Source organism: Salvia splendens, chromosome 1 (assembly GCF_004379255.2).
Source record: "Salvia splendens isolate huo1 chromosome 1, SspV2, whole genome shotgun sequence".
Classification (NCBI taxonomy): domain Eukaryota; kingdom Viridiplantae; phylum Streptophyta; class Magnoliopsida; order Lamiales; family Lamiaceae; genus Salvia; species Salvia splendens.
The window spans coordinates 43825021-43852154 of record NC_056032.1 but is presented as its reverse complement, the minus strand read 5'-3'; the positions used below and the strand labels follow the sequence as shown (position 1 = coordinate 43852154).

The 27134-nt window shown below is 38.3% G+C and overlaps 4 protein-coding genes across 4 annotated transcripts; 1 reads left to right on the top strand and 3 right to left on the bottom strand.

Annotated features, from left to right (window-relative positions):
* Positions 1-6631: 6631 nt before the first annotated feature.
* Positions 6632-8034, top strand: LOC121754249 (transcription factor MYB73-like). The gene has a single exon (XM_042149626.1). It carries the CDS (start codon positions 6754-6756, stop codon positions 7690-7692), a length of 939 nt encoding a protein of 312 aa, XP_042005560.1. The 5' UTR covers positions 6632-6753; the 3' UTR covers positions 7693-8034.
* Positions 8035-14371: 6337 nt separating this feature from the next.
* Positions 14372-15254, bottom strand: LOC121801213 (F-box protein GID2-like). The gene has a single exon (XM_042200666.1). It carries the CDS (start codon positions 15158-15160, stop codon positions 14561-14563), a length of 600 nt encoding a protein of 199 aa, XP_042056600.1. The 5' UTR covers positions 15161-15254; the 3' UTR covers positions 14372-14560.
* A 3432-nt stretch (positions 15255-18686) lies between these two features.
* LOC121792419 (cytochrome P450 81Q32-like) lies at positions 18687-19019 on the bottom strand. Its single transcript, XM_042190360.1, has one exon. It carries the CDS (start codon positions 19017-19019, stop codon positions 18687-18689), a length of 333 nt encoding a protein of 110 aa, XP_042046294.1.
* A 787-nt stretch (positions 19020-19806) lies between these two features.
* Positions 19807-21427, bottom strand: LOC121792414 (cytochrome P450 81Q32-like). The gene is made up of 2 exons (XM_042190348.1): positions 20564-21427; positions 19807-20421 (listed from the first exon to the last, which is right to left on the bottom strand). Exons 1-2 carry the CDS (start codon positions 21425-21427, stop codon positions 19807-19809), a joined length of 1479 nt encoding a protein of 492 aa, XP_042046282.1.
* Positions 21428-27134: the final 5707 nt, after the last annotated feature.

The following is a 27134-nucleotide window of genomic DNA, read 5'->3' as shown; positions in this document are numbered from 1 at the left end:
ACAACTGTGTGGACCGATGGACTTACTAGCCTTGATCGTTACAAAAGGAGAGCTTTAATTCGATTTTGAAATTCGTTGTTGAAACTTTTCCCTTTTTCTTACCAACTATGTGGACTGATGGACTTACTAGCCTTGATCGTTACAAGAGGCGAGCTTTAATTCGATTTTGAAATTCGTTGTTGAAACTTTTCCCTTTTTCTTTGTTGGTATAAACCCATGGATTGTAAAGTTCGTTACATGCAGATTTTTCGAAAAGATGGGTCGATATCCTTTTTTTTATCATTTCAAAAATATAAATTTTTATCTCACTTTTATAATGGGAAAACGTATTTGAATTTTGCCAAAATTTCATGATTTTGGTTAGTGATATAACTTTTAAAATTAGAATAGAATAAGTAAATTTTAATTTTTTCGCAATTGGCTAACGATTCCAAAGTAAAAATAAAATAAAATAAAGGATATTATTCTATTTTGTATGTTGATTAAAGTGATGCCTATATATTCGAAACAATGTAATTTTGTGCCACAACAATTTCAATTTTGATCATTGTGTAACAATGGCAAAAAATGAACAGATTATATGAAACTGCCTAAAAGTAAATTGAAAGTTATATTTAAAAGGCAAATATCCCTGATAAAAAAAAATTAAAAATAGTACTCCTACTAGGTAATTGCAATTTATGGAAGCATTTATATTTAATCTTAATTGCATATATAATCTTTTAGTCTCTATACTAGTATGTGACAAGAATAATGTATTGAATAACTTTATTTATAAAATATACTGTTTGTTCCACAAAAGATGTCATATTTCTATTTTTGGAAAAAGTTATCTCTCACATGAATATAAAAATTATATTTTTTCTCTCCATTTAACACACAAAACAAAACCTCATAAAATCTCGTGTCATCCCACAAGTATGACATCTTTTATGGGACTGGGGGAGTACACCTTTATTCTTCTACACCCATAAAACCCGGCATACTTTTTTTAAAAACTTTTTTTAAAAACTTTTTTTATCAAATGATTCAAACTATAGGCCCGCGATTTTTGGAACACTGCCTTTTAGAATTAATCATTTTTGGAAGTATTGAATACAATTCCCTAATAATGGTTATATTGTTACTAAATCAAAACATTTAATCTCGCTCTAGTTTAATTTATTCATATAATTTTATGTATATCAGCCTTTTCGTAATAAAGGACTTTTTAAAAGTTACAATTTAAATATTTTCCACTTTTTCTTTAAAATATTTCCACTTATGTATGTTAGATGACTCAAATCTCATACCTTATTTGTATATCTTAATTGATATATTCTTGTTTTTGAGTATTAATAATGAAAATTAACAACATGAAAGATCATGTTATATTGAGGTGTTGGTTGATTGTAAAATTGTATTTTATGATTAAATATGTTTAAATATATTATATTTGGTTTGTGGGATTTAATTTCACAACTTAATACTAAAAGGATAGCCATGTGATAATTTGTGATAGTTATCCCCTCTAACTAAAATGATCTCACAACTTAATACTCCTAGGTGGTGTTCAGTTTCCTAGATAAAATATTACCAAGATATAATCTAGTATTGAGTTGTAAGATTATTTTAGTAATAACGGGTTAGCTATGACTAATTATTCCATGATTATCCATCTATGATTGAGTCGGAGGAATAAATCTTATGAACCAAACATACTATACTAATTTAATCCTGGGATACAATCTTGCAAACCGAGCACTCCTTATTAGATAGATTATCATATGATAATTAGTCATATCAACCAAACGACTACTTAATCCATCTAAACTTATTCTGAAATTTTTTCTCCAACTTGTAACCAAACTAATGGAAAATTCACTACAAGATCTAAATTCATTGATTAAATTGAGTTCGTGATGAAATACCTAATTTAATTAAAGTTGTGATTTAAGGGATCAATAGTCTTATTTTAATCAAAATTCATTTCGTATTTTCCTCAAATTATGCCAAATGTTTATGATAAAAAACCACAATATTTCATGAACCGGGTCCTTGTAGTGAATTTCCCATATGTATAACTTATATTTGAGGGAAAATTGAACTTTGGAAAATTTACTGTAAACTCTAAATTATTGTTTTGATAATCAAGTTTTAAATTAGCAAGAATTTCGGTCAAATTTTGTAATTTTATGGATTAATCTCGTGCAAAAAGTTGGATGTATCTTTATACAAAGAATATTATATTAAATTAGGATATTTCTTCATAAATTTTAAAAGTTGGTGTAAATTGCAAATATCTCTCTCAATTAAGCATTAAATTGCATACTTATAAATACTCCCAATGGTGGGCCTTGTCCTTCCCCTCAACCGCCAATACCAAAAAATCAAAAGACAATTATTTGAAGAAATAGAAAGAAACTAAATAAAAGAAGAATGAATAATTCATAACATTGTTATCAAAAGTGATATATTCTTGTTTTTCTCTAATGAAAGACGAAAAATTATACAGATAACGAAAGGCACATTGTCGATCGGTGTCTCAAGAACCACCTATATTTCTAATATTCCGTGAATTGATATTAATCTCGAATGAAAAATACTTCATCCTTCTCATGCTACTCGCATTTTTCATCTTTACAAATTAAATTTGAATATAAATAATTAGTGTAATAAAATTAGCATTTCAAGTATAATAAGAGATTGTTAATTAATTAGTATAATTCTTACTTAAAATAAAAATAGTGTAAATAATATGGAAAGGTCCAAAAACGAAAGGTGCAACTAGTATGGAACGGAGCCAAGGAGGGAGTAGTAAAATACTGTAGCTATTTGGTTGCTCGTCGGCATCTGCAAACAATTCCACAATGCAAAATTTGTGCATTGAAAAAAAATGTGCAGTTGTACGTTTAGAAAATACAATTAAGGGCTAGTGTTCATTTTTCTTAACTTTAAATAGTAAAATTGACTGACAATTATAAATTCTAGTCGTTCCAACCTGTTTATTCACACACATATATACATTATTATTACAATAAATACATTTTATTTTGGGTACATAACGTACACACAATGTTTAGACCATCATTTAACTGTTCGTGTGATTTTTATACTTAAAATATAGGAATATCTCTATATTTTTTAAATTAATACTCAGATGATTAAGTTTTAATTACCAATTACCGAGAAACTGGGAGTTAATTTCTTGAAAATTAATAAAGTTTAACTGTAAATTTTAACTAAATCTATCATAAGTCAACACGTACATAGACCACAAGTCAACATGTATATATACCGAAAATCCATTCTATTTCACTACACATATCCCACGTTATTATCTCAAAAAGAAAATTACACGTCTTCAGTCCTAATCTATAACTAGCACAAATAAGATCAAAGTTGTATTTTGACTAGTTTTCTTAAATAAGTCAAAACAAAAGTTTTGACTTTTGAGATATTACAATTACTATTTCGTAATTAGTCACTCGTGGACATATACTCCATACTATGATACATGTATCAAATTAGTAGTTGTATCAAACTTATCAAAACTTCAGTTATTTCATGCTTTAATATTATATTACGAAAAACACGCGGCTAACTTAATCCTCACATTAGTTTTTTATGCAATTTTGCCATCTCTCTTTATAGTTCATGTGCATTTTTTATGTTATAAGACCATCCACTACGCTGTCTCTATTTGAGGACTCCACTGTCCTTTTTTCCTCCATCCCTTAACTAAGGGACGGAACCTGCAACGCTCCGTCCCTTAACTGTCCCTTATTCCGTCCCTTAATTACTATTCAATCAATTTTATTTTTTATTTTTTTTACAACCCAATTAAATTTAAACAAACACAATTCATTAAAATTAAAACAACATTACAACTTAAACTTAAAAAAGAAAAAAAGAAAAAAAGACATAATTAAAATTCTAAAAAAATAAAAAATGACATAATTTAATCTTCTCCGCCAAAGTTTTCCCTAATGTGCTCAATTAGATCCTCTTGGAGTTGGGTGTGAGCGCTAGAGTCGCGTGTCCTTGCCCGAATAGCCAACCGTTCTTGTATAGACGGATGCGTTCCACTTCGCGGCGGACTACTTGCGGTTGAGCTTCCGGGAGATTCGGGGTCGAACCAATTTCCCGCATCGGGTCCTTCGTCTCGGACAATCATGTTATGCAAGATTATGCACGTATACATGATGTCGACCATGCTCTCCATGAACCAGGAACGAGCCGGGGCTTTGATGATGTTGAAGCGCGCTTGGAGAACCCCTAACGCCCTCTCCACATCCTTGCGCACAGTCTCCTGCTTCTGCGCAAAAAGAGTCAGCTTTGGGTTCGCAGGCTTGCCGCACGTCTTCACGAAGGTCGGCCACTTTGGGTAGATGCCGTCGGCGAGATAGTACCCCATTTTATACAGCCGGTTGTTGGCGACGAAGTTGATGGCCGGCGCTTTACCATCCAAAACTTCGGTAAATAGATCGGACTGGTGGAACACGTTTACGTCGTTGTTCGAGCCAGGGACCCCGAAGTACGCGTGCCAGACCCAAAGCCGGTAGTCGGCAATGGCCTCGAGTACAACGGTTGGGTGGGTGCCTTTGTGGCCGCTCGTGTAGGACCCCCTCCAAGCCACCGGGCAATTCTTCCATTGCCAGTGCATGCAATCGACACTGCCAAGCATCCCGGGGAATCCGTGCACTTGTTCGTGCAGGTTGAGGAGGAACTGACAATCGTCCGTGCTTGACCTCCGGAGAAATTCGTCACTGAAGGCTGCCCGGACGCCTCTGCAGAAGTTGAGCAAGCACATGCGCCCAGTGGTGTCTCCGATGTGGAGGTATTCGTCGAATATGTCGGCCGTTTGTCCAGTCGCAAGCTGACGGATGGCTGCAGTACATTTCTGCAGCGTCGTGTGGCTGGGACGGCCGACCGCGTCGAACCCTTCTCGGAAGAACTCTTCCCAGGCCGCCAAAGTATTCGCTATGTGGAGAAATAGCGGTTTACTCATGCGGAAACGGCGACGGAAGTAGGTATCTCCCCAAATCGAGTTATCGCAGAAGTAGTCGCGTACTAACCGTGCGGCGGCTTCCTCCCGGTTCCGATTGATGTACTTCCGGGAGCGTCGTGGGGGTGGCGCGGCTTCCTCCGCCTCTCGTCGTCGATCTTCTTCAAGTGATTGTTCCATTAATTGACACATTTGTTCAAAAGGATCCATTTGTTTGACTTGATTTAAGATGGAAATTGGAGTGATAGAGAGGATTTGAGAGGAATAAATGTGTGTTTGTGTGTGAAATGAGTATGAAAGAGGATTATTTATAGAGTAAATAAATAAATAAAATAAAAAAAAAAAGAAAATAAAAAATTAACGGTAACATTACAGTTTGAATTTTTTTTTATTAAAATTCGATTTTTTTTAAAAAAATCATTTTATTTTAAAATGAATTATTGCGTCATCCGTGACGACGCCCCGCGAGTGGGCGTCACGCATGCATCAGGGGCGCGCCACGTCGCCCGGGAGCGTGATGGGCCGGCGCGTCCCTTGTCTCGCGGATGCGGGCTACGGAACGGGCTGGGGACGGGCTACGGGACGGGACGAGGGTTGCAACGCATCCCGCGGCGGAACCGTCCCTCCGGGACGGAACGCGAGCCGCGCGTGGGACGCTTAGTGGATGCTCTAAAAATAACACTCACCTCATACCGTTTCGAGTTGCTATTGCAGTTTCATTTGTTATTAGATAATCCACAAATTAGTCAAACCCTAGTTGTGATGAAATTAGTAAACTCAATATCTCAACTTCACCCAATTTTTAAAATTATAATAATACATTGAGATTTTTTAATTTGAGTTATGCTTAACCTATAAAATCAACTATACGAACCAATAAACACGTCAAATATCTACCGAAATATACTAGACTACACAGTCTTCCTCAGCAAAAAAACAAAATAAAAAAATTATTACTAGTTCTTCCCTCCATCCCATAGATGACACGCTTTAGAATCCATGTTAGATTTTAGTAGATGTTGTTTTGTGTTATGTGAAAACAGAAAATATTATATTTATATTAATGTGAGATGAAATTTTTCCTAAAAAGGAAATATAATTTTTTTTGGGACAGATTAAAAAGGAAAGCGTGACATCTATTACCAGAACATTACTATCTAGTCACTATTTTTTTCTTTAATTTATAATCGAATAAACACAACCGACACGTGGGCAATATATGAAGGGCCGTTGGGAAATGTCAGGCTCTACAGCTGGATTTTGCCCGTTTTTGTCGCCTTGCGCCAGCTCATCCTTGATCTCTCTTTCAACCTTATTCTCTCTCTAAAAATATCGTTAATGCTCGCCAGCCTGGCTTAGTCAAACCCTCATTCTCCCAACCGTAACACCCCATTAACTTCCAAAACGGTCGGTGATTTGAATTTCCGTAACTAAAAATTTCTCTTCCTTTTTTTTTAAATCTTTAGAAAATGGAAAATAAAATGGAATTTTGATTTCCATAGGTGTCCCGGTTGCTCGACGCGTGTCCCAAGCCAGCTGTAACTAGTAACTGCCCATTCATCCGGTCACCGCCACCGGCTCACCCGGTCATCCCTATCCTCTTCCGTCGCCCTTGTGTATAAATACCCCTCTCCTCCGCCCTCCCTCTCTCATCGCTAAGGCGAGGCTCCGCCTCTCTAACTATTTAACCTAAAATTTAGGGGTTTTCACTTTTCATCCGGAAAAAAAAATTGAATCCGGAAATCTAGGGTTTCCGATTTCTAGATATGGAGAGAAGCGAATCGGATCGGATTAAGGGGCCGTGGAGCCCGGAGGAGGACGAGCTGCTGCAGAAGCTGGTGGAGAAGCACGGCCCGAGGAACTGGTCGCTGATCAGCAAATCGATCCCCGGTAGATCGGGGAAATCGTGCCGGCTGCGGTGGTGCAATCAGCTCTCGCCGCAGGTGGAGCACCGCTCCTTCACGGTGGAGGAGGACGAGACGATTATTCGCGCTCACGCGCGGTTCGGCAACAAGTGGGCGACCATAGCGCGGCTCCTCTCCGGCCGCACCGACAACGCGATCAAAAACCATTGGAACTCGACACTGAAGCGCAAGTGCGTCTCGATGTCGGAGGAATTCAACGACTTCGATCCAGAGGCGCGCCAGCCGCTGAAGCGATCGGCAAGTGTCGGCCCGGGGACGAACGTTTCCGCTTCCGGCTTCTGTTTCAACCCGGGTAGCCCCGACGGGTCGGATATGAGCGATTCGAGCCATTCGGGTCATCTCGTGTACAGGCCTATTGCTCGAACGGGCGGGATCTCCCCGCCCGACCCGCAACCCGACCCGGTCACTTCCCTTAGTCTTTCCCTCCCCGGACTCGACCCGAGCCCGAATCAATCTGTTTTGGAGCTTGACCCGCAAATTGCAGCGGATCATTCTGTTAAATCCGTTCCTGTTCTTCCGCAGCTCCCAATTCAAATGTTTGCTCCCCATCCTCCGCCGCCGCCGCCGCCGTTGCCGCCGGCTATTAACCTAAATCGCCAGTTTGCATCTGCGGCGGATAAGCAGTTTTTCAGCCCGGAGTTTCTGGCGGTGATGCAGGATATGGTGAGGAAGGAGGTCCGGAATTACATGGCGGGAATGGATCAGAAGGGCTTCTGCGTTCAGAACGAGGCTATTAGGAATGCGGTGGTGAAGAGGATGGGTATCAGCAAGATTGACTGAGTGATTCAATGAGGGGAAAGGGGATTAAAATTTCTGAGAGCCATATTTTAGTTTAATGTCTAAATTAGATTGATTTCAATCTTTGGTTAGAGAGAAGAGGAAAAAATAACTTTGGGGTTGTACAGATGAGAAAAGGGGAGGTGGTGGAAATGGTAAGCAAGTAATGTCCTGAAATTAAGAAGTGATTTTGAATGTGGTGATGATGAATTGGGGAAAAAGGAAAGTTCTAGCTTTGTTTAATTAAATGTTCATATTTTCTCTTGCTGTTGTAACAACATCAATTATCTGTTTTCTGTTTTAAGATTTTCTAAACTCTAATCAATGTTTTTATTGAACACAAAACTGATCTGGCTATTTTTCTTGATTTTGATGGGAATGGAAAGGTTCTGTTTTTTCAAAAGATGGTTTTAAAATAAATGTAGAGATTTTTGTGGGTTAAATGTTGAAGAAAAAAACATTTTGGTTTTGGTTTTGACTATATTTGGAAAGTGATTTTGAAATCATCTGAATATTTTTCAAATGAGGTCTTTAATAAATGGAATAAAATAATAATTTAATTAGGAGTAGTATTCCATGACCAAATCGATTTCTATCTTTAAAGGATGGTCTAGAATCCTCTAATTTGTAAATATATTTATTTACTTATAAGTAGCTAACTTAAATGAATAGTACTTTAAAGTAGTAAATGTCCTATTTTTATTTATTTTTTATATAATTAAAATTGCCGTAAGTTAGATCATTGAACTTTGATAACACTCTTTTCAACCGTTACTTTTTAAGCAAATCACCCGTTAATCGCAATACACCTAAAATCTTATCCATGTTTAAGATTTTGGAGTGTTATACCTATAGATGCTTTAGGAAATTAAATTAAGATTGGATTTATCCAACTTAGGACTAATTACATATTTTTATGTCTATTTATAAAGGTACGCAAAAATAACTAAATAAGGAATAGTTTACCTCATGATAGATGGGTATCACGTGAGTAGGCCTTTACACATTTCTTTTATGGGCTTTCTGTGGGCTGGGCTTTTAAACTGTTTTATAGGCTTTAATGTGTTTTTAAAAACTAGAGGATCAGAGAAGTGTTTAGCAGAAAATGAATGGTGTTTGTTTCCTCCTTCAAGTGGAGTTGGAACATTTAATTTTGGGATATTGGTCTCTAAAATCATGAACTTTACCTAAAATTTGATATTTTCCCCTAAACTTTAAAATTGGTCTATAATATCACAAACTTTGCATTTTTTTTGGTATTTTCCATACTCACCCAAATAAGATATTTTCATCAAAATTTTATTTTATGTGTCAATCATGATACATTTTATGATATTTTAAACCATTTTTAAGTTCATAACATGTAGGATAAAAAGTCACGTTGAAAACTACATTAATTTAATTGTGTCAAGTATGATAAAAAAAACCCTCGTAAGTTAGTCAAATATAGTAATAGATATGCTATGGGAAATACCAAACAACGTGCAAAGTTTGTGATATTATATACCAATTTAAAAGTTCGTGGAAAATACCAAATTTTAGGCAAAGTTTATGGTTTTAGGGACCAATTTCCCTTTAATTTTTTGTATATATTTCATCTTTCTTTAAAGAAAATCACTCACCTTTCTTTCTCGTTTGTTCCAATAATTATTTTTAAAAATAAAAAATTCTTATTTCTTCATTACTCGCTTTACTATTTTATTCACTTTCCAATTAACACAGAACAATATTGTATATAATCATATAAGGTCTAAAAAATGAGTCATTATCATTGAGATGATCCGTTTGGCATTAGGAGTCCCGATTGACCATTTTCATCCGTCCGGCATTAGGAGTCCCGGTTAGACATATCCATAAAAAGTGAGATAAAAATATTATAAGAAAAAACACTAAAAAGCACAAGTAAAAACACATCCAAAGAATAAAGCAAATAATAATGCAAATGAGTCTCACATTCTATTATCACACACTCCAATTATTACACACTCAAACATTTCTTAAAACATGCACCCAACTCAACATGGACTCCTAATGCCGGACGAAGAGAGTATATTTTATGATAGTCATAAAGTAGGGTTGGATCAAGAATCCAACACTAGGGGAGCTCCCTCCGTTCCGCTATAGTTGCATATTTCTTTTATGAATTGTTCTCTTCATTTTAACTACTATTACTTCATCTATTAATATTTTCTCAAAACGAATGTAAAAAAAAAAGAAATGATTTAATTACAGTGAAATGGATGAAATGGAGGAAGTATATCACTATATTAATCCTTTTATGATGTTGAAAATATCTTTATTATGTTGTGACGGTTGTTATGACCATCTTCTCAAGTTGTTTTAGCATTATCAAAATTTTCCATAAAAAATCGAAATGGTCTTATATGTTCATTTTATATGGGCAGATTAATATTATGACCATCAAAAGATATATATGTGCAATATAATATCTTTATTTTAATTGATAAATAAATATAATATTAAAGGTCGCGTTATGGACTCCAACTTGAGACATTTGGCCCCAAGCACTAACCACATGATTCCTAGATCTACTATTTATTTAAATTTATTTTCTAAAGTTACAATCTTACTGCTCGTTGAATTAAAAAACGATAAAGTTTCATTCTATTCTCGTTTGTTCACTTTATAAATTCTACCCTTCCGAAATAGATTCCTAGATCTACTATTTATTTAATTTAATTTATTGCAAGGATGATCACTATATATAAAGGGGAAAAACATATCCCAATCATTTCCTCAAAAAAAAAGAGTAAGTTATTTATTGCATGAGCATGGAGATAGTACTAGTTTAGTTAATGTCCTACTCCAGGGCTTGGATGAGATGATATCTTAATACTCTCACGAGTTAAAGCTCTACCGGTTGCTGGATGGCCATCGCCACCGATCTTCGCAGCCTCAACGTAAAAGTCATCCAAACCTTTCACGTTCTCCATTTCTTCGAAGTTATGAGATTTCATCATCCGCGCTTCGTTACCAAAAACTAAAGCACATAGAAGAAGGCCAACAAGAAGATTCGAGAAAATTGTGGCACCTCTCGCCATTAGTTACTACAAAATGAATTTTATTTTCAAGATTTGGAAGCTATGAGAGTTTGATGATTATTGGTGTTGTTACTAGGATAAAATGGAGGTTTTGGACCTATTTATAGACTGCATTTATGCATGATGTGGTGTGAAATAATCAATTTGATTGTAATTTTCCAATTCATGAAAATGGCATGAAATAGAGCTTTGATATAAATATTAGGGAAAAATTGGGTGTTAGAGATGAGTAACAGAGTCCAACTTTGATTGTATAAATTCAATAAATCAACATTTGAATTTTGAATTGAATATTTGGGTAGATGTAATAAATAGAGATTTTGCTTGGTGTCCTTTTTTTGAGATTATCTCACAATTGACATGGGGATTCAGAGTTAGTAAAAATTGATTTACTTGAAGGCCATGTTACGATCACATTAGTCACGAACTCACAATTAAATTTTTGTTAGGGCATCACTCTTTGTTTTTATGGGTCACAACAATGTTGGTCGTGACTATGTATTACTATCATTTGTTAAGCCACCATATAAAGTCGGTTACAAAACGTTGTTACTTGATCAAATATAGTAGTACTAAAATTTATTCAGAAGGATTTAATTTTATAGGATAAATATTTATTTACTTTATAAACCTTATACGTTGTCTTTCACATTTGATGTGATATTTCTTCCGTCCATAAAAAATAATCCTTTTGTAAGTGATATGATAAGTTTGATGAGAATTGGTAAAAAAGACAATGAAGAAAAATCAGATAAAATTAGATATATCTTTTAAATGAAATTTCACATCCTTTTAGGGCCTGTGGGCTGTGAGCCAACAAGGGCCCAAGGAAAAAGGAGGATGTATTTGCTAGTTTATTTATCGGCCCAAATTTTATGTTCTGTAATCGGTAAATGCGAACTGGCATTAGGTTAATTCTAATTGCAAAAGGAGGAAATTTTACCAAAAATACACAACTGCCAAAAGTTAAATTACTTTCTCATTTCAACATGCCTAATATTACAGACTTCAAATGAAAATATTCAACTCTTACATTCTAATTATGCCTTGAGGAATTTTCCTGTTTTTTTACATTTACTTATCCTAAATGCTAGTACTAGTATTTTGCAGCAAATATTTCCAGAACATCATATATGCAGCAAATAAAATTCATATATCACTGAAGCTGATCAATTACGATAAATTGATCCTACATATATAATTGAAAAAAAGGATTCATATATAGTGGAAATTAAAAAAGGATTAAAAAAAATATAATGAAAAAATGGGAAAGGTGCAAGGTTATTACTGACAAGGCAAACAAAATATAGACAACAAAAAGAAATGAAAACCAAAAATTCAAACAGCTGATTAATAAAGGCGTTTCCAGAAAATGTAGTAGTATTTCTTTTCATATACTAATACATTATTGAAAGAAATGGTAAAGTATTGCATATGCATAAAAAAACTAGTACTCCTAGGTTAGTTAATTAATTAATGTGCAGCTCCAGGGCTTGGAATAGATGATACTTTGATACTATCACGAATTAAAGCTCTATTGGATTGGTTGCTGCATGGCCTACGCCGCCGTCGCTCGGCCCGCAGCCGGTCTTCACGGCCCAAGCTGAATTGGTTGTTGCATGGTCGTCGCTCGGCCCACCGCCGGTCTTCACCATCGGCCTCACTTCGTTACCAAAAACAAAAGAACATATAAGAAGACCAACAATTGATATACCTTATTGTGGGACTATTATTATGGGACGGAGGAAGTAATTAGGAGAAATACCTTATTTGGTTTATATAATTTCACACTGAATATTCTTACAATTGATATAGGCTTTAGAGTTCGTAACAATCGATCCATTTGAGTGCGAAGTTCTGATAGTATTAGTCACGATTAATATTTTATTAGATCATCACTTCGAGTTCTCATTGGTCATAACTACATTAGCCGTGACTGGTGTTTTTGTCAAGCCACCATACATAGTCGGCTCCAGACGCCTTTATTGGTAACATTTGTCTTTTGCATGTCACAATTCCGTAGACCACAAATTTGAATTGTTTGGGATATCAATAAAAACATCAATGTTATTATCAAATATGAAAATTTATTCCAAAAACTAATCTTATACGGAGTAGGATAAATAACTCATTTACTACCTTCATACTACCAGTAAGAGTCACATTTTGCATTTCAGTCTGTCCTATAATAAGAGTCATATTTTACTTTATCATAAATGGTAAGTAGGTCCTAGATTTTAACAATTTATTCCACTCACATTTATTACTATAAAACTAATATATATAAGTGAGATCCATAGTCCACTAACTTATTCAATCCACTTTTCTTTACATTTTTTTAAAACCCGTGTCACATCAAATGTGATTTCTGTTGTGAGAACGAAGGTAGTAGTTTATATACTTTAAAGTTTAAACAAGAGACCTTTCATCTGATGTGAAATAGGCAACAAACTCATTATTTTGCTCAAAGCTTCTAAATAATTTGTTTAATAAGGCTTAATTAATATATTTGATAAATATTATTATCTCCCGTCCCATAATTGGAGTTACATTTGATGTAGACACGAGTTTTAAGAAATATAAAGAAAAAATGGTTGAATAAGTTAGTGGATTATAGGTTCCACTTATATATATTAGTTTATATAAAATATGACTAAAATAAGTTGGTGGAATGTGAGACCAACTTATCATTTATGGTAAAAAGTGAAATGTGACTTTACTGTGGGGCATAATGAAATGAGAAAATGACTTTTATTTTGGTAATGTAGTACTACTAAATAGCCATTCGTTATGATTTTCCAAAAGCGATTTGTGGTTTAGAATCAAATTTTGACACCCAATTCTGTAACAGTAGTATTAATTTCACGATTAATTCTCAAGCAAATAGGTATAAAACAGTAAATTCTAGTCGGTTCAAGATTCTTTATACAAAAAGAATCAACTAAAATTAATGCCAAAAAAATGATACTCCTATCTTAATTTAACTATTCAAAAGTTTTTGAAAAAATATTAGTAAAATGGAATTGAAAAAGTGCGATGCCTTGTTTTATAATTAACCCTATAAAAACTGTAATTAGAAAAAGACAGAACAAGTTTGAAAAAGGTATTTCCGCAACTCATTTGCTCTTCAAAAGTTATATACACCCTTTATTCATTTGTTTGTGTATCTTCATAAATATTAATCTCATTTTCATCATTTTTCCTTCTTTCCCTAATCCCTATCTACTTTACCAATTATAGGTTATATTTCATGGAGTGATATGCTACGTACCGTATGTGAAACAATCGATGATCCATCAATATCAATTATGGTTTACAAATGAGGTTATATTTTGTTATTGGCATGCTTTATTTTACAATTTTTATAAATATCAAAATTCGAACATATAATTTTATTAATTTATTTGAAGTTACATAGAAATCGAATATATAAGACTTTTAATTTTGTAAGTATTAATTTCAATCTAATTTATTAAATTTCAATACTAAGATTTATCTTTAAAATGAAATTTCCACTCTTTAAGGATTAGAATGATCCATCTAACAATAAAGATATATCGACCGTAGATCTTTGCAATTCAAGGGTTGAAAACAGTTCACCGTTATCATAATAAAAACAATTTTTTTTAATAATTAACTTTATTAAAATCATTAGGGAGGTAGATTGATCATAATAATAAACCAAGCCACAAATATTACAAGCAGTTATACAAGAGTTAAAACACCATTAATAATTAAATAAAAAAGAGGAAAATGAAATGGGGCAGAAATGAAATTGGAACGAAATCAATCAAATCTCACCAATTCGATCATTTGCTTCGGTGATTGAAACTCATCTTCTCGAAGTACTTAATCGAGAGTAAGGAAAGCGAGAGATTCACTTCATCCTTCCCCCACCGCGCCTTCGACCTCGCCGGCCCCGGCGCCGGAGCTGGAGGAAGGCCAGGCCACGAGGAAGACGCCGCCGCCGCAGCAGCAGGAGGCGGCGCGGGCGGCGACGGCGAAGAGGAAGCCGGCTTCAGCAGCGGCCAGAGGTGGCTCGAGTAGAGGCGGCGGAATCCGCCGAGTGCCGAGACGACGGCGCGCAGCTGCGTCGGGCTGCGGTGGTAATGCCTCGTGCAGATCAGCTCCCAGATCCGCTCGTCGTGAGCGGTTTGGCGCCACTGGCGGCTGACGGAGGCCGCCTTGGCCAGGGTGGAGCCGTCGTCGACGCGGCGGAGCACCTCGTATAGCAGATTCTCGTCCAGCAGCACCGCCTCCGCCTCCTTGGACATCTCTGTTATTTTTTCTACTTCTTCTTCGCCGTTCTGTTTGATCTTCTTATTCGCGTCTTTGTCGTTGGCGGCAGCGGATTCACCATTGGCTGTGGCGGTGGAATCGGATTCCTCGTCGGCGAGGGGGCGCTTCATCGGTGGATCGGAGAATTGTGAAATTGAGGGTTTCGTTAATTGGGGGAAATAGATGAGCAGAAAGAATTTGATGAATTGGGTGTAATCAGTGAGGTCAAGATCGGAAATTAATGCCTTTTTGGTTTTATTAATATGAAATGACGCCTTTAACCTCCAAGGCAAAATTATACTCCTGTAGGCTATATAGCATTTTGTCGTGATATATAAGTCTCAAAAAATAGACAAACTTGTAGTATTGACATGAGTTTTAATTTTTAATTGTTAGCCCATCCGCAATGGGCGGACGATGGCACGCCCGATGGCGCGCATCGTCCGCGCCATTCATCGTCCGCCCCCACTGTGGGTGTGTGGCATAGGCCGCGGACGATAGTCATCGTCCGCGACTTAAACCGCGGACGATGGCCATCGTCCGCTCCATTGCGGACGTCGCGGACGATGACCATCGTCCGCGACATCGTCCGCCCCATTGTGAAGGCCGCGGACGATGGCACGCGGTTTCGTTTTTTTATATAAATCTCGTTTCTCATTCAGTTGTGCATACGAACATATCGACTATCTCTCAACATCCAACGAAAATGAATCCCGGCGAAGACACCAATAGTTCTAGTTCGTATGATTCCGGTCGTTCGATTGACGAAGCATTAGATGCAGCCGTTGAAGAGGCCATGGCGGCATGCTATTCGCAAATGCAGCGCGAGAAGGCGGCAGCTGCAGCGGCGGCTGAGCAAGTCCATCGTCCTATTCGACATAGGACGTATGTCCGACGCAACCACGAGGAAGCTCACAGGCGTCTGGTTGAAGACTATTTTGCCGATCAACCACGTTGGGGCCCGACTGTGTTCCGCCGCCGGTTTTGAATGTCAAGGTACCTTTTTCTCAGCATTGTTCGTACATTGTCTTCACGTGAAGAATACTTCACGTTTCAGGAGGACGGCATCGGGAAACTCGGCCTTACACCATTGCAAAAGTGAACAACTGCTATTCGTCAGTTGGCATACGGCACCACGGCGGACCTTTTTGACGAGTACCTCCACTGTGGGGAGACTACATGCCGCGAGTGTCTGAAGTACTTTTGTCGGGGGGATAGTAGAGGCCTATGGCGACACATATTTGCGCAAGCCGACAGCCACTGATTGCCAGGGTCTGATGCAGATGCACGAGAGGGCGCACGGGTTTCCTGGGATGCTCGGGAGCATCGACTGTATGCACTGGCAGTGGAAGAACTGTCCGACGGCGTGGAGTGGCCAATTCACAAGTGGATACAAGGGCAGCCACCCGACGATGATCCTCGAAGCCGTCGCTGACTATCGGCTTTGGATCTGGCATGCTTACTTCGGCGTAGCCGGGTCGAACAACGACATCAACGTCCTCAACTCGTCCACCCTCTTCACCGACCAATGTAACGGCAACGGCCCAGCCATAGAGTTCACTGCCAACAGACGCCAATACCATATGGGGTACTACTTGGCCGACGGCATCTACCCACGGTGGCCAGTTTTCCTAAAGACGGTCAGCTGCCCGATTGGTGAGAAGAGGGTTTTATTTGCGCAAAAGCAAGAGGAGGCGCGGAAGGATGTAGAGCGGGCATTTGGGGTGCTCCAATCACGGTGGGCAATTGTGAAAGGGCCGGCTCGTTTCTGGTACAAGGAAGTCATCGCCGATGTCATATATGCGTGCATAATCATGCACAACATGATAGTCGAGAGTGAAGGCGGAAGCATCACCGATTGGAATGACGACGACCGTGCATCTAGCTCTGCCAGCACATCAACCGAGACACCCGATAGAGGGTTACCGTTAGGTTTCGATGAGGTTTTATCTAGGCAGGCCTCAATGCGCAACCAACAGGAGCATGCGCAGCTCATGAGCGACATGATTGAAGAAGTGTGGGCTCGTAACCGCCGTCATTGAGTTTGCGTTTTTTATTATTTCGCATTGTAATGTATTAATTTTTATTAAATGAATGAAGTTTTTAAAATTCGTATTTTAAATGTATTTTAGTTTTTTTTTTAATTCGTATGTATTTTGTAAATATTACAAAATTGATGATGTGGCGCGCCTTAGGGCGCCCCACTGCAGGTGGAGAAGGAGGAGGATAAAAATGCTGACGTGGTGCGCCATAGAGCGCGTCTTAGGGCGCCCCACTGCTGATGGTCTTAAAGTAAGAGAGATTGAAAAAATTAAGAGAGAGGTAAAAAGTAGTGAAAGTTGTGTTAGTGGATTGCGAAGTCCATATTATTAGTGGTATGTAATTGGTTAAAAATTTCATATTTATATTTTGTCTAATTTTGGGAGATAGTCCAAAATAGTAAAACTAATCTATTTTTTTTGGGAGGAATAGAGTATAATATTACTATCAATTTAAAAGTTTCTAGAATGTGAATTTTCTTAATAAAATTTGAGTGTGAGTTAGTGGGATATGTTGTATATTACTAAAATCTAAAGATGTGAATTAGTTATTAATTGTTAAAGTAAGAGAGAGATTGAAAAAATTAAGAGAGAGGTAAAAAGTAGTGAAAGTTGTGCTAGTGGATTGCGAAGTCCACATTATTAGTTGTATGTAATTGGTTAAAAATTTCATATTTATATTTTGTCTAATTTTGGGAGATAGTCCAAAATAGTAAAACTAATATATTTTTTTTGGGAGGAATAGAGTATAATATTACTATCAATTTAAAAGTTTCCAGAATGTGAATTTTCTTAATAAAATTTGAGTGTGAGTTAGTGGGATATGTTGTACATTACTAAAATCTAAAGATGTCAATTAATTATTGACGAACAAAAATGAAAGTTATGTCAATTAATCATGGACGTGAAATATGTCACCTAATATGATTTCAAATTAATTTTAAGAATGTAAAATAAGCTAGAGATAATCCTAGTAAGAGAGGTCAGGCGAGTGGCCGCGATGTGCATGGTGGCTGCCACTCTCCTTCTTGGATGTGTGATGTGTGTGCGCACGCCTAACAATTATGTGTTGAATGTTGTGCGAATGGTGCATGTACTTAGTTGATAAGACAATTCTCTTAAGACCGTGGAATTGTAAGAAATCAATGGAATTTTATATTTTTTAAAAGTAAATAGTTTTTAGGAAAGTACATAAGCTCAGATTCATTAAGGAAAAAGCCAGCCTTGATATTAAATAAATTAATATCTATAATTCGGATCAGTAATTTTTGTTTCAAATTTACTCAATATAATTCACTAAAAAATAAATGAACTTTTCCAATGTAATATTTGTGGCAGTTATATTTATATTTTTAGGTGATTATGTTATTTACACAGTGCCTTATCTTCAAACATATTCTTGGAAATTAATAGCTGAACGTGGCCATATTGTTGGTGGGCCTGCTTTCATGTCGATCTAAGAAAATGGGCTACAGACAATTTTAACTATTTATATGTACTATCTTTCTTCTATTATTTGCATAATGTTCAACGACGTATGATATTCGTGCCATTAAACGACTCCAATCCATACATAAGTCTCCAAAGAACTGAAGTACTATTAATAACAAAAAAAAAATTAAACCCAAGCAAAATAATGGTTCATACCCTCCCTTGGTTTGCATAGAGCCTCAAGGGGCTTAGCCTTAGGTATACTAAACCTTGTGCCATGAGTCATGTCCACCAACTCATGGCTCACTCTCTCCCACTCGAACGCATGAATCATCGTCCCCAGGGCCAGCCCGAGCACCCTGGTGGAAATACCTCCGCCAGGGCACTTACGCCTCCCAGCTCCAAATGGGAGCATGAATTCCCCCTCTCTACTCGCCTCGTGCCTTTTTGGCTTGAATTTTTCTGGGTCATCCCAGATCTCCGGATCCCTATGGATGGCCAATAAGTTCACTAGGAGCATCGTTCCTACAATATTTAACTGCTTGAAAGAGATCCAAATTCTGACTAAGGGGACACTGGGTCCCACATTTTCTTGAGAATTATAGTATGGTTAGTAGTGGAGTATTATTTAAAAAATGGATATTAATGGTATTTGGTCATCATAATGAATAAAACTTTACTAGTATAAGGCTTGAAGATGGGTTTCAACTTTCAATCATGAAAAAGTAAATGTCAACTGTACAAAAATTAATCCTTTTTTTCATTGCATCACCAAATTTGTACATTCAAACACGTTACAACCAGGTTGATAATTCAAATAAATTGATATCCTCCTTGGTTTTGCTTCATAGATGAATAACAAAAAAGTCAAATCTTTATTTTATCGTATTTAAACTTTTGCATTTAAAAGGTTGGTTTGCCATCTAAAGTTCTAAACAATGATTTTTTTTTATCAAATTTAATCGATAATTCCTAGGATTAAAATCCGATTAAATCAAATATATCGACCGTAATAATCATCGCACAATGAAATTCTTCGGTGATATTATATCTGATGTGACAATTGAAAAATTATACATGGAAGTTATAGTTGGGGAGTTAAATATTGTAGTCTATTCGTAATATAAACGACGATGTTTGGTTGAAAAATATCAATAATATATTACACGTAAGCGGTCATCAGATTTTTTCACCGTGTGATAGTTGTAAAATAAATCCAAACTTCATTTCATGGTTTTTCCCGGTTACTTTTAAAACTAAAATTTGATAAAAGCTAACAAACTACTACTACTAGTATAAATCCAAAGCTATGATAACATAGACACAATAGAAGAACGTGGTCGACACAATGCCTGCAATGGCTTAGCCTTGGACAAAGCAAGGCCGAAAACTTGTTCCATATCCACCAATCCACACCCTTCCCTTTCCCAATCGAAGCATTGTATCAAAGATCCCAAAGCTAACCCCATGAGGCTCATAGCCATCCCGGCCCCGGGGCACGCCCTCCTCCCTGCCCCAAACGGCACGAATCTAAACCCGTCGTACCCCCCTTCAAACCCCCTGAACCTCTCAGGGTTGAACGTCTCCGCATCTTCCCAAACATTCGGGTCCCTCTGGATCGCCCAAACGTTCGCTAGCAAGATTGTACCTCCGGGAATGTCGTATCCGCCAACGTTGCAATCTTCGGAAGAACAATGCGGGACGAGGAGCGGACCCACTGGGTACAATCGCAACGTCTCATTGATTACACATCGTAGGTACGCCAGATTTTGAAGGTCCGACTCATCAAGCAACTTCCCGGGCGCCACGTGCTCGTCTATCTCATTCCTCGCCTTCTCCAGCTCGCCAGGGTGGTTCAGAAGGAGCGACATCGCCCACTCCATCGTCAAAGCCACGGTGTGTGTCCCGGCAGTGAACATCGGCTACAATATATAATAAACATGTTAATGTTACGCACGCAGTGACAGATCCAGAACATAATAATTTCCTTTTAAAACTGTAACAAGGGGTAAATTGTAATTTCACAACGATAACAGAAACAATATCCTCATTAGAATCACTCACCATAATGAGTCCCTTGAGGATCTCATCGGTGTAATATTCCGGCTCCGATCGCTGCAACGACAACAACGCCTCGACGTAATTTCTTTCCCCTCCTCCGACATAAACACAATCTCCATTCCTGCGTCGAACTTCATCGATCAAACCCTGCAAAAATATATCCCTTTCCAAATTCAAAGCCTCCATCTTCCTCCGAATTCCCAACAAATCAATCCATCCCAACAACGGGAAATAATCACAGGCATTGAGAATCTTGCTCGGCCCGAACATGTCGTCCATCACGGGCCCCCGCCTCCCCGCGATCACCACCATCGCCACATTGTACACGAATTCAAAGAAGACACTCCTCATCTCCACTCTCCTCCACCCCTCACTATCCGGTTCCCGCCAAATTTTCCCAAGCATGAAGCGGACTTCTCCGCGGCGCGCGGCGGCCGTCTGGTGGAGGCTGGCGGGGGAGAACAATTGGGCGGCGGTGACGCGGCGGAGGTTCCTCCAGTGGTCGCCGTAGGGAGCGAATCCGATGGTGGTGTTGCCGTAGCCGAGGATGTGGGTTGCGAGGGAGTCGGGGCGGTTGGCGAAGACGGCGTCGTTTCGGGCGAGGCAGTCCTCGGCGGCGGAGGGAGAGGAGACGACGATGACGGGGAGGCGGCCGAAGTAGAGCTGCATCACGGCGCCGTGCTTCTTGGATAGAGATTGGAGAGCGCGGTGGGGCGAGGGGTTGAGGAGGTGGAGGTGGCCGAGTATCGGCAGCGCCGCCGGGCCTGGCGGCGGATTGGTGCGCTTACGTGGATTTCTGTAATGGTTAGGAATGAAGAAGATGCAAATGCAGGTAAATACGCAGACACAACACAAGAAAATGAACATTTTTTTAGATTTTTCTTGAAGATGATGAATGTTTGAAGTTCTATCCCGAGTTTAATACTACTTTAATCAATTGATTCAATTGTGGAGTACAAAACATTACTGGATTTTGATTTATTCGAATCTTGTACGTCAATTTAAATAAGGCAGAGTGTCAAAAATTCTTGAAATTTGATCAAATTATAGTCAATCTAAAATTTAAACTTATATTACTACTATGATTTTGACATTTCTCTCCATTGTCACATAGTCTATGATATAAAGGAAATTATTTATGATTTGGCAGATGAAAAATACTATACAAAAAAAATGTTCGGCTATTTAAACGATATTGTTTAATATACTTAATTAGTAACGGCTTTATTATTTTACACTTAAATGTGACATGTTAATAAATTCGTAAATGTATTTGATGGTTGGAAAAAATTTCAAATTTACAATATACATTTATGGGATAACCACAGTTTGATCAAATATTTTTACATCCGAAGTGGCCAACTTGGTCGGTGTTAGTATTAACAAAATATTGTGGTTTTTCCCAAAGATAATTTCTTGGTTCCATTGGTCCACCAAATAATATAATTAACTGAAATTAATTGGATAAAGCCCAAAATTTGGGCGAAATTCGAGCATGTTAGCAAAATCATAGTCAATGGAATGTTGAAAGATATAGGTGAAGATGATAGTAGTAATTAGTAAGTTAGGTAACTGCTTGTTGAGCCTTGCGTTGTTGTACGAAACGTTGAGGTAAGCCCGTACGTAACTAACGTAATTTTTGTTTTTCTTTCTGCTTCGAATCTGAAATTCTAGAACACAATCTTTTCTGCAGATTAATTTAGCTTTGTCTTATGATTTTGTTGACTTCCCAGCAGAAATTGGATTGGCTTTACAGTGGACACGAGGCTGGAATTTACGATTTGTGGATGGAATTGAAGAAGTGGCTGTCACAGAATCAACGTAAAGATCTTAACTTAGGAAGACAGCAAACGAAGATAGGCTTACGTTAAATTTCACATGGTCATTTCGTCGAATAGTTGGAGCGCATGCGAATAAAAATGAGTGCAAAAGAAGGTAATGCATAGTTTTAAATTTTCTTTTACAAAACGTATAATAAATTTTTAATAATTTACAAAAAACATACAGTAATTGAGTTAGTATATATGAGTGTATTAAAATTATGATTGTTCGAATTGCTTAGAGAGGCTGATTTAAGAATCTTGAGAGTTCTAATCTTAATAGGGATTAACTGAAGAAAGATGTTTCAAATTAACTTTATTAGTTGTGTGATTGTATTTATTAAAGTGATAATTCGTGGAGTAGTACATAAGTTATGGGTAAGTTTCATAAAATCACAAATTTTGGTAGAAAGTATTTTTGTTTTTCCACGAATTTTAGTTAGAGCACCCGCAACGCGAGCCGTGGGCGTTCCGCGTTTCGTTCCTCCGGAACGAAACCGTAGCGGAACGCGTTGCGGCACTACGTTTCGTCACGGTTCCGTGCCCATGCCGTCCCGGGTGCCGTCAGCACGAGACGCGGCACGGTCTGTGCCGCCACGCGCTTCGGCGACGTGGCTCTCCCCGCGATGTGCGTGACGCCCACTCGCTGCCTCGCGAGTGGGCGTCGTCACGGTGACGCAATAATTCGATTTTTTTTTAAAAAAAATCAAATTTAAAAAAAAATACTTTTATTTATAAAAATTGTTTTTATAATTAAAAACAATTTTTACAAATAAATGAATACAAGAAATTCGTAATATCCCATATAAATTTGATGGACTTGCGAATTTATGAAACCATTCTTGGTTGTTTCTCTTTTATAGAGACAACCTTGAATGTTTTATGTTCCACTTTCGATGTGGGACAAACTCATTCTTGGTTGTTTCTCTTTTATAGATACAACCTTGAATATTTTATGTTCCACTTTCGATGTGGGACAAACTCATTCTTGGTTGTTTCTCTTTTATAGAGACATCCTTGAATGTTTTATGTTTCACTTTCGATGTGGGATAAAATCATTCTTGGTGGTTTCTCTTTTATAGAGACATCCTTGAATGTTTTATGTTTCACTTTCGATGTGGGACAAACTCATTCTTGGTTGTTTCTCTTTTATAGATACAAGCTTGAATGTTTTTATGTTTCACTTTCGATGTGGGACAACTCATTCTTGGTTGACTCTCTTTTATAGAGACAACCTTGAATGTTTTATGTTTCACTTTTGATGTGGGATAAAATCATTCTTGGTTGTTTCTCTTTTATAGAGACATCCTTGAATGTTTTATGTTTCACTTTCGATGTGGGACAAACTCATTCTTGGTTGTTTCTCTTTTATAGAGACAACCTTGAATGCTTTATGTTCCACTTTCGATGTGGGATAAAATCATTCTTGGTGGTTTCTCTTTTATAGATACAACCTTGAATGTTTTTATGTTCTACTTTCGATGTGTGATAAAATCATTTTTGGTTGTTTCTCTTTTATAGAGACAACCTTGAATGTTTTATGTTCCACTTTTGATGTGGGATAAAATCATCCTTGGTTGTTTCTCTTTTATAGAGACATCCTTGAATGATTTTATCCCACATCGAAAGTGAAACATAAAACATTTAAGGATGTCTCTATAAAATTATATTTTAAATTATGTCATTTTTTTTAGGATTTTAATTATGTCTTTTTTTATTTTTTTAAATTTTAAGTTGTATTTATATTTTATGTTGTAATGTTATTTTAATTTTAATGAAGTGTGTTTGTTTTAATTGAATTGGATTGGAAATAAAAATAAAAAATGAAATTGAATGAATAGTAATTTAAGGAACGGTTAAGGAACGGATAAAAAACGGAGGGTTGCAGGTTCCGTTCCTTAGTTAAGGAATGGAGTAAAAAAGTACAGTGGGGCCCTCAAATAGTGGTTTAAGGAACGAGATAGGAACGGTATAGGAACAGCGTTGTGGATGGCCTTAATATCAAGAATTTATGCCTTGAGACAATTTTCCCACGTATTCGATTCCTCTGAATTAAATTCGATGTGACAAGTCGGATTATGTAGGTAAATTAAATCGGTCAATATAAAACGTCGCTTTTAAGGCCACGCGCCGAGGCGACGTGGCGCGCTCCGGAGCCATGCGCGACGCCCATTCGCAGGCCGCGAGTGGGCATCGTCATGCTGACGCAATAATTTAATTTTTTTAAAAAAATTGAATTAAATAAAAAAATTTAAAAATGAAAAACGGTAATATTACCGTTTTTTCATTTTTTTATTTTTTATTATTTTTTTAATCTATAAATACTCTCAATTCATCCTTATTTCACATAAATACACATCTATTCTTCCCAAATCATTTCCATTTCCTCTCCAATTTTCATCTAACCTCTCATCACAAAATGTCCGGCGACGGAAACTCTGACGGTGGCGGCTCCGGCGGGTTCGACATCAACGCGTTCGGCGACTGGGGGCATGTACAATGTCCTCGGTGGTGGTTCCGGTTCGTCGACGCCGGGGGTACCAACCACCCCATTTTGATGTGGATGCATACGCCCGTCCCTCCGCCCCGAGGTATTCGCAGGGATTATCCCAGATTCAGGAGGATTATTCCTTTGATCCCACTCCGGAAGAAGGCCGAGGCGGAGGCGGACGAGGAAGAGGAGGAGGATATAGGCCGGCATCCGTACGAACCCAAAGAAACGCTGGCGGTGTACAACGTCTGGATCAACGTCTCGTACGATCCCATCGTTGGAAATCAACAACCCCGAAAGTACTTCTGGGAAAAAGTCACCGAGGCCTACCACGAGATTAAGCCGAAGGGGTCCCGCCGCCGCACATATAAGATGCTTCGCGCTCAATTTGACCGAGTCGACAGAGAGGTCAAACGATTCTGCGCCATCCACAAGAATGAAGCGGCTCATTACCAAAGCGGAGCCACGGGAGCCGACATTCTGAGGTCAGCTTTGAGGGTCTACTTCGACGACACCGACAAACAATTCAAATATGTCGATATTTGGGAGGTTGATACGGCTATTATTATTATAATTATTTAGTTAGATAATTATGGATTTTCATATTTTTTTCATATCTTTTGTCTTGCTCATTAAGTTAGTATCCACTATTATAAATAGTGAACATTGTTCTTTAGTTCTATCATTCAAGAAATATCAATTATCCTTCTATTTTACTTTCTCTTACTTTCTTTCCTTTCAAACGTGCAAAACGCACAAAATCATAATTTTGACGCCGGATTGATCGACGGGCAAAAGCTCCCGCGACGTTCGACGCAAAATCTACGAGTTAAGGAACTTCATCCTTAACAATTGGTGCTTTCATCGTGATCTCTTCCTTCGAATCGCTGACATGTCGTACAACTACACCGGATATCAACTCCGGCAGGCGGATTGCCACCCATGGCAGCCTGTATCTCAACCCCTGCTCCATCCGATCAGAGATGGGAGACTCCACCCACAACACCATCCCTACCAAGCCCGTCAACCCACTTCCTGGGACCCGCCATGGCTGCGCCAGGAAACTGCGTGTCAGCAACCATCGTCCTACGAGACAGATTTGTACTCGCCACCACCGCCCTCTTGTTGGGACCCGCCAAGGTTGTGCACGCAGCAGGGATACTCTCAACCTTATCAACCGCCTCAACAGTCACACCACACCGCGCTCAGACAACCCACTAGTTGGGATCCACCTGCCTACTGGGAGACAACGGGACAACGCCCCTTCCACGAGGTCTCGGCATACGATCATCCGCTGCCCCCAACCATAACTCAGGATGGAATCAACCCGCGCCGCAGCCACCTTGTCCAGCCACTACCACGGCACATCCGAATCTCGCACAACTTCAACAATTGTTGGAAGCTTGCTACAGCATGGAGTCTCTCCTTGTTGCAGCCGACCGACGCATCGACAACATGCTTCCTCCCGAGCTGCCTGAACCCGCGCAGCCCTACGGCTCCCAAATTTTCAGGTTTGGGGACCTCGTTCAGCACCTTCCTCCATCAGGAAATAGCAAGGCTTCGCCGGGGCCGTCGGGTTTAGTCCCCTACGACTCATTGGCTCCGCCGCAGCAGTCGAGTACATCACCACCACCCTTTGCGCTGCTTCCCAATACTGTCCTCGATCAGTCGCCGCCACCATCGACGTTGATTCCTGATTGTGATCGAGTTGAGGAAGGCTTTGCTGATTCTGCCAAGATGATTCCTGTTTCTTCTATTGGTTTTGGTGGACTTGAAAAGGTTGAGAAGATAGAGAAGTCCAGTCCGGATTCCGCACGTAAAGAGAAACCGGTTCACGGTTGCATCAAGATTCTGTGTGCGCGACAATTGAATGCTTCTCAATTCAAGATTCCCCAAGTCCAGATTGGTTTGGGTAGTTCCATTGTGGACAACGCATCGCTGAAATTATTGAGTGATTCATCTCATGTAAGGGTTGTCGCAAGTATGAATCATCGATCAACATCGCTCGACGCCGATGCCCGGTTGATTCCTCCGCAAAATGACACTTTATGCTTGAGCATTCATGGACGCATTGCTGCAGGGAGACGCTCAACTATTCGGTGTATGTTTGACCCAGGAGGATTCCTCGACACTTATCGTTGCTTCATGGTGCCCACCTTGAGGACAAGGTGGATTTGAACCGTGGGGGAGTTGATACGGCTATTATTATTATAATTATTTAGTTAGATAATTATGGATTTTCATATCTTTTTCATATATTTTG

Coding starts and splice junctions, on each gene's coding strand:
- LOC121754249 (XM_042149626.1), top strand. CDS start 6,754: ATGGAGAGAAGCGAATCGGATCGGATTAAGGGGCCGTGGAGCCCGGAG.
- LOC121801213 (XM_042200666.1), bottom strand. CDS start 15,160: ATGAAGCGCCCCCTCGCCGACGAGGAATCCGATTCCACCGCCACAGCC.
- LOC121792419 (XM_042190360.1), bottom strand. CDS start 19,019: ATGCTCCTAGTGAACTTATTGGCCATCCATAGGGATCCGGAGATCTGG.
- LOC121792414 (XM_042190348.1), bottom strand. CDS start 21,427: ATGTTCATTTTCTTGTGTTGTGTCTGCGTATTTACCTGCATTTGCATC. Junction 20,422..20,563: donor TCCTCAAGGGACTCATTATG/GTGAGTGATTCT, acceptor TATATATTGTAG/CCGATGTTCACTGCCGGGAC.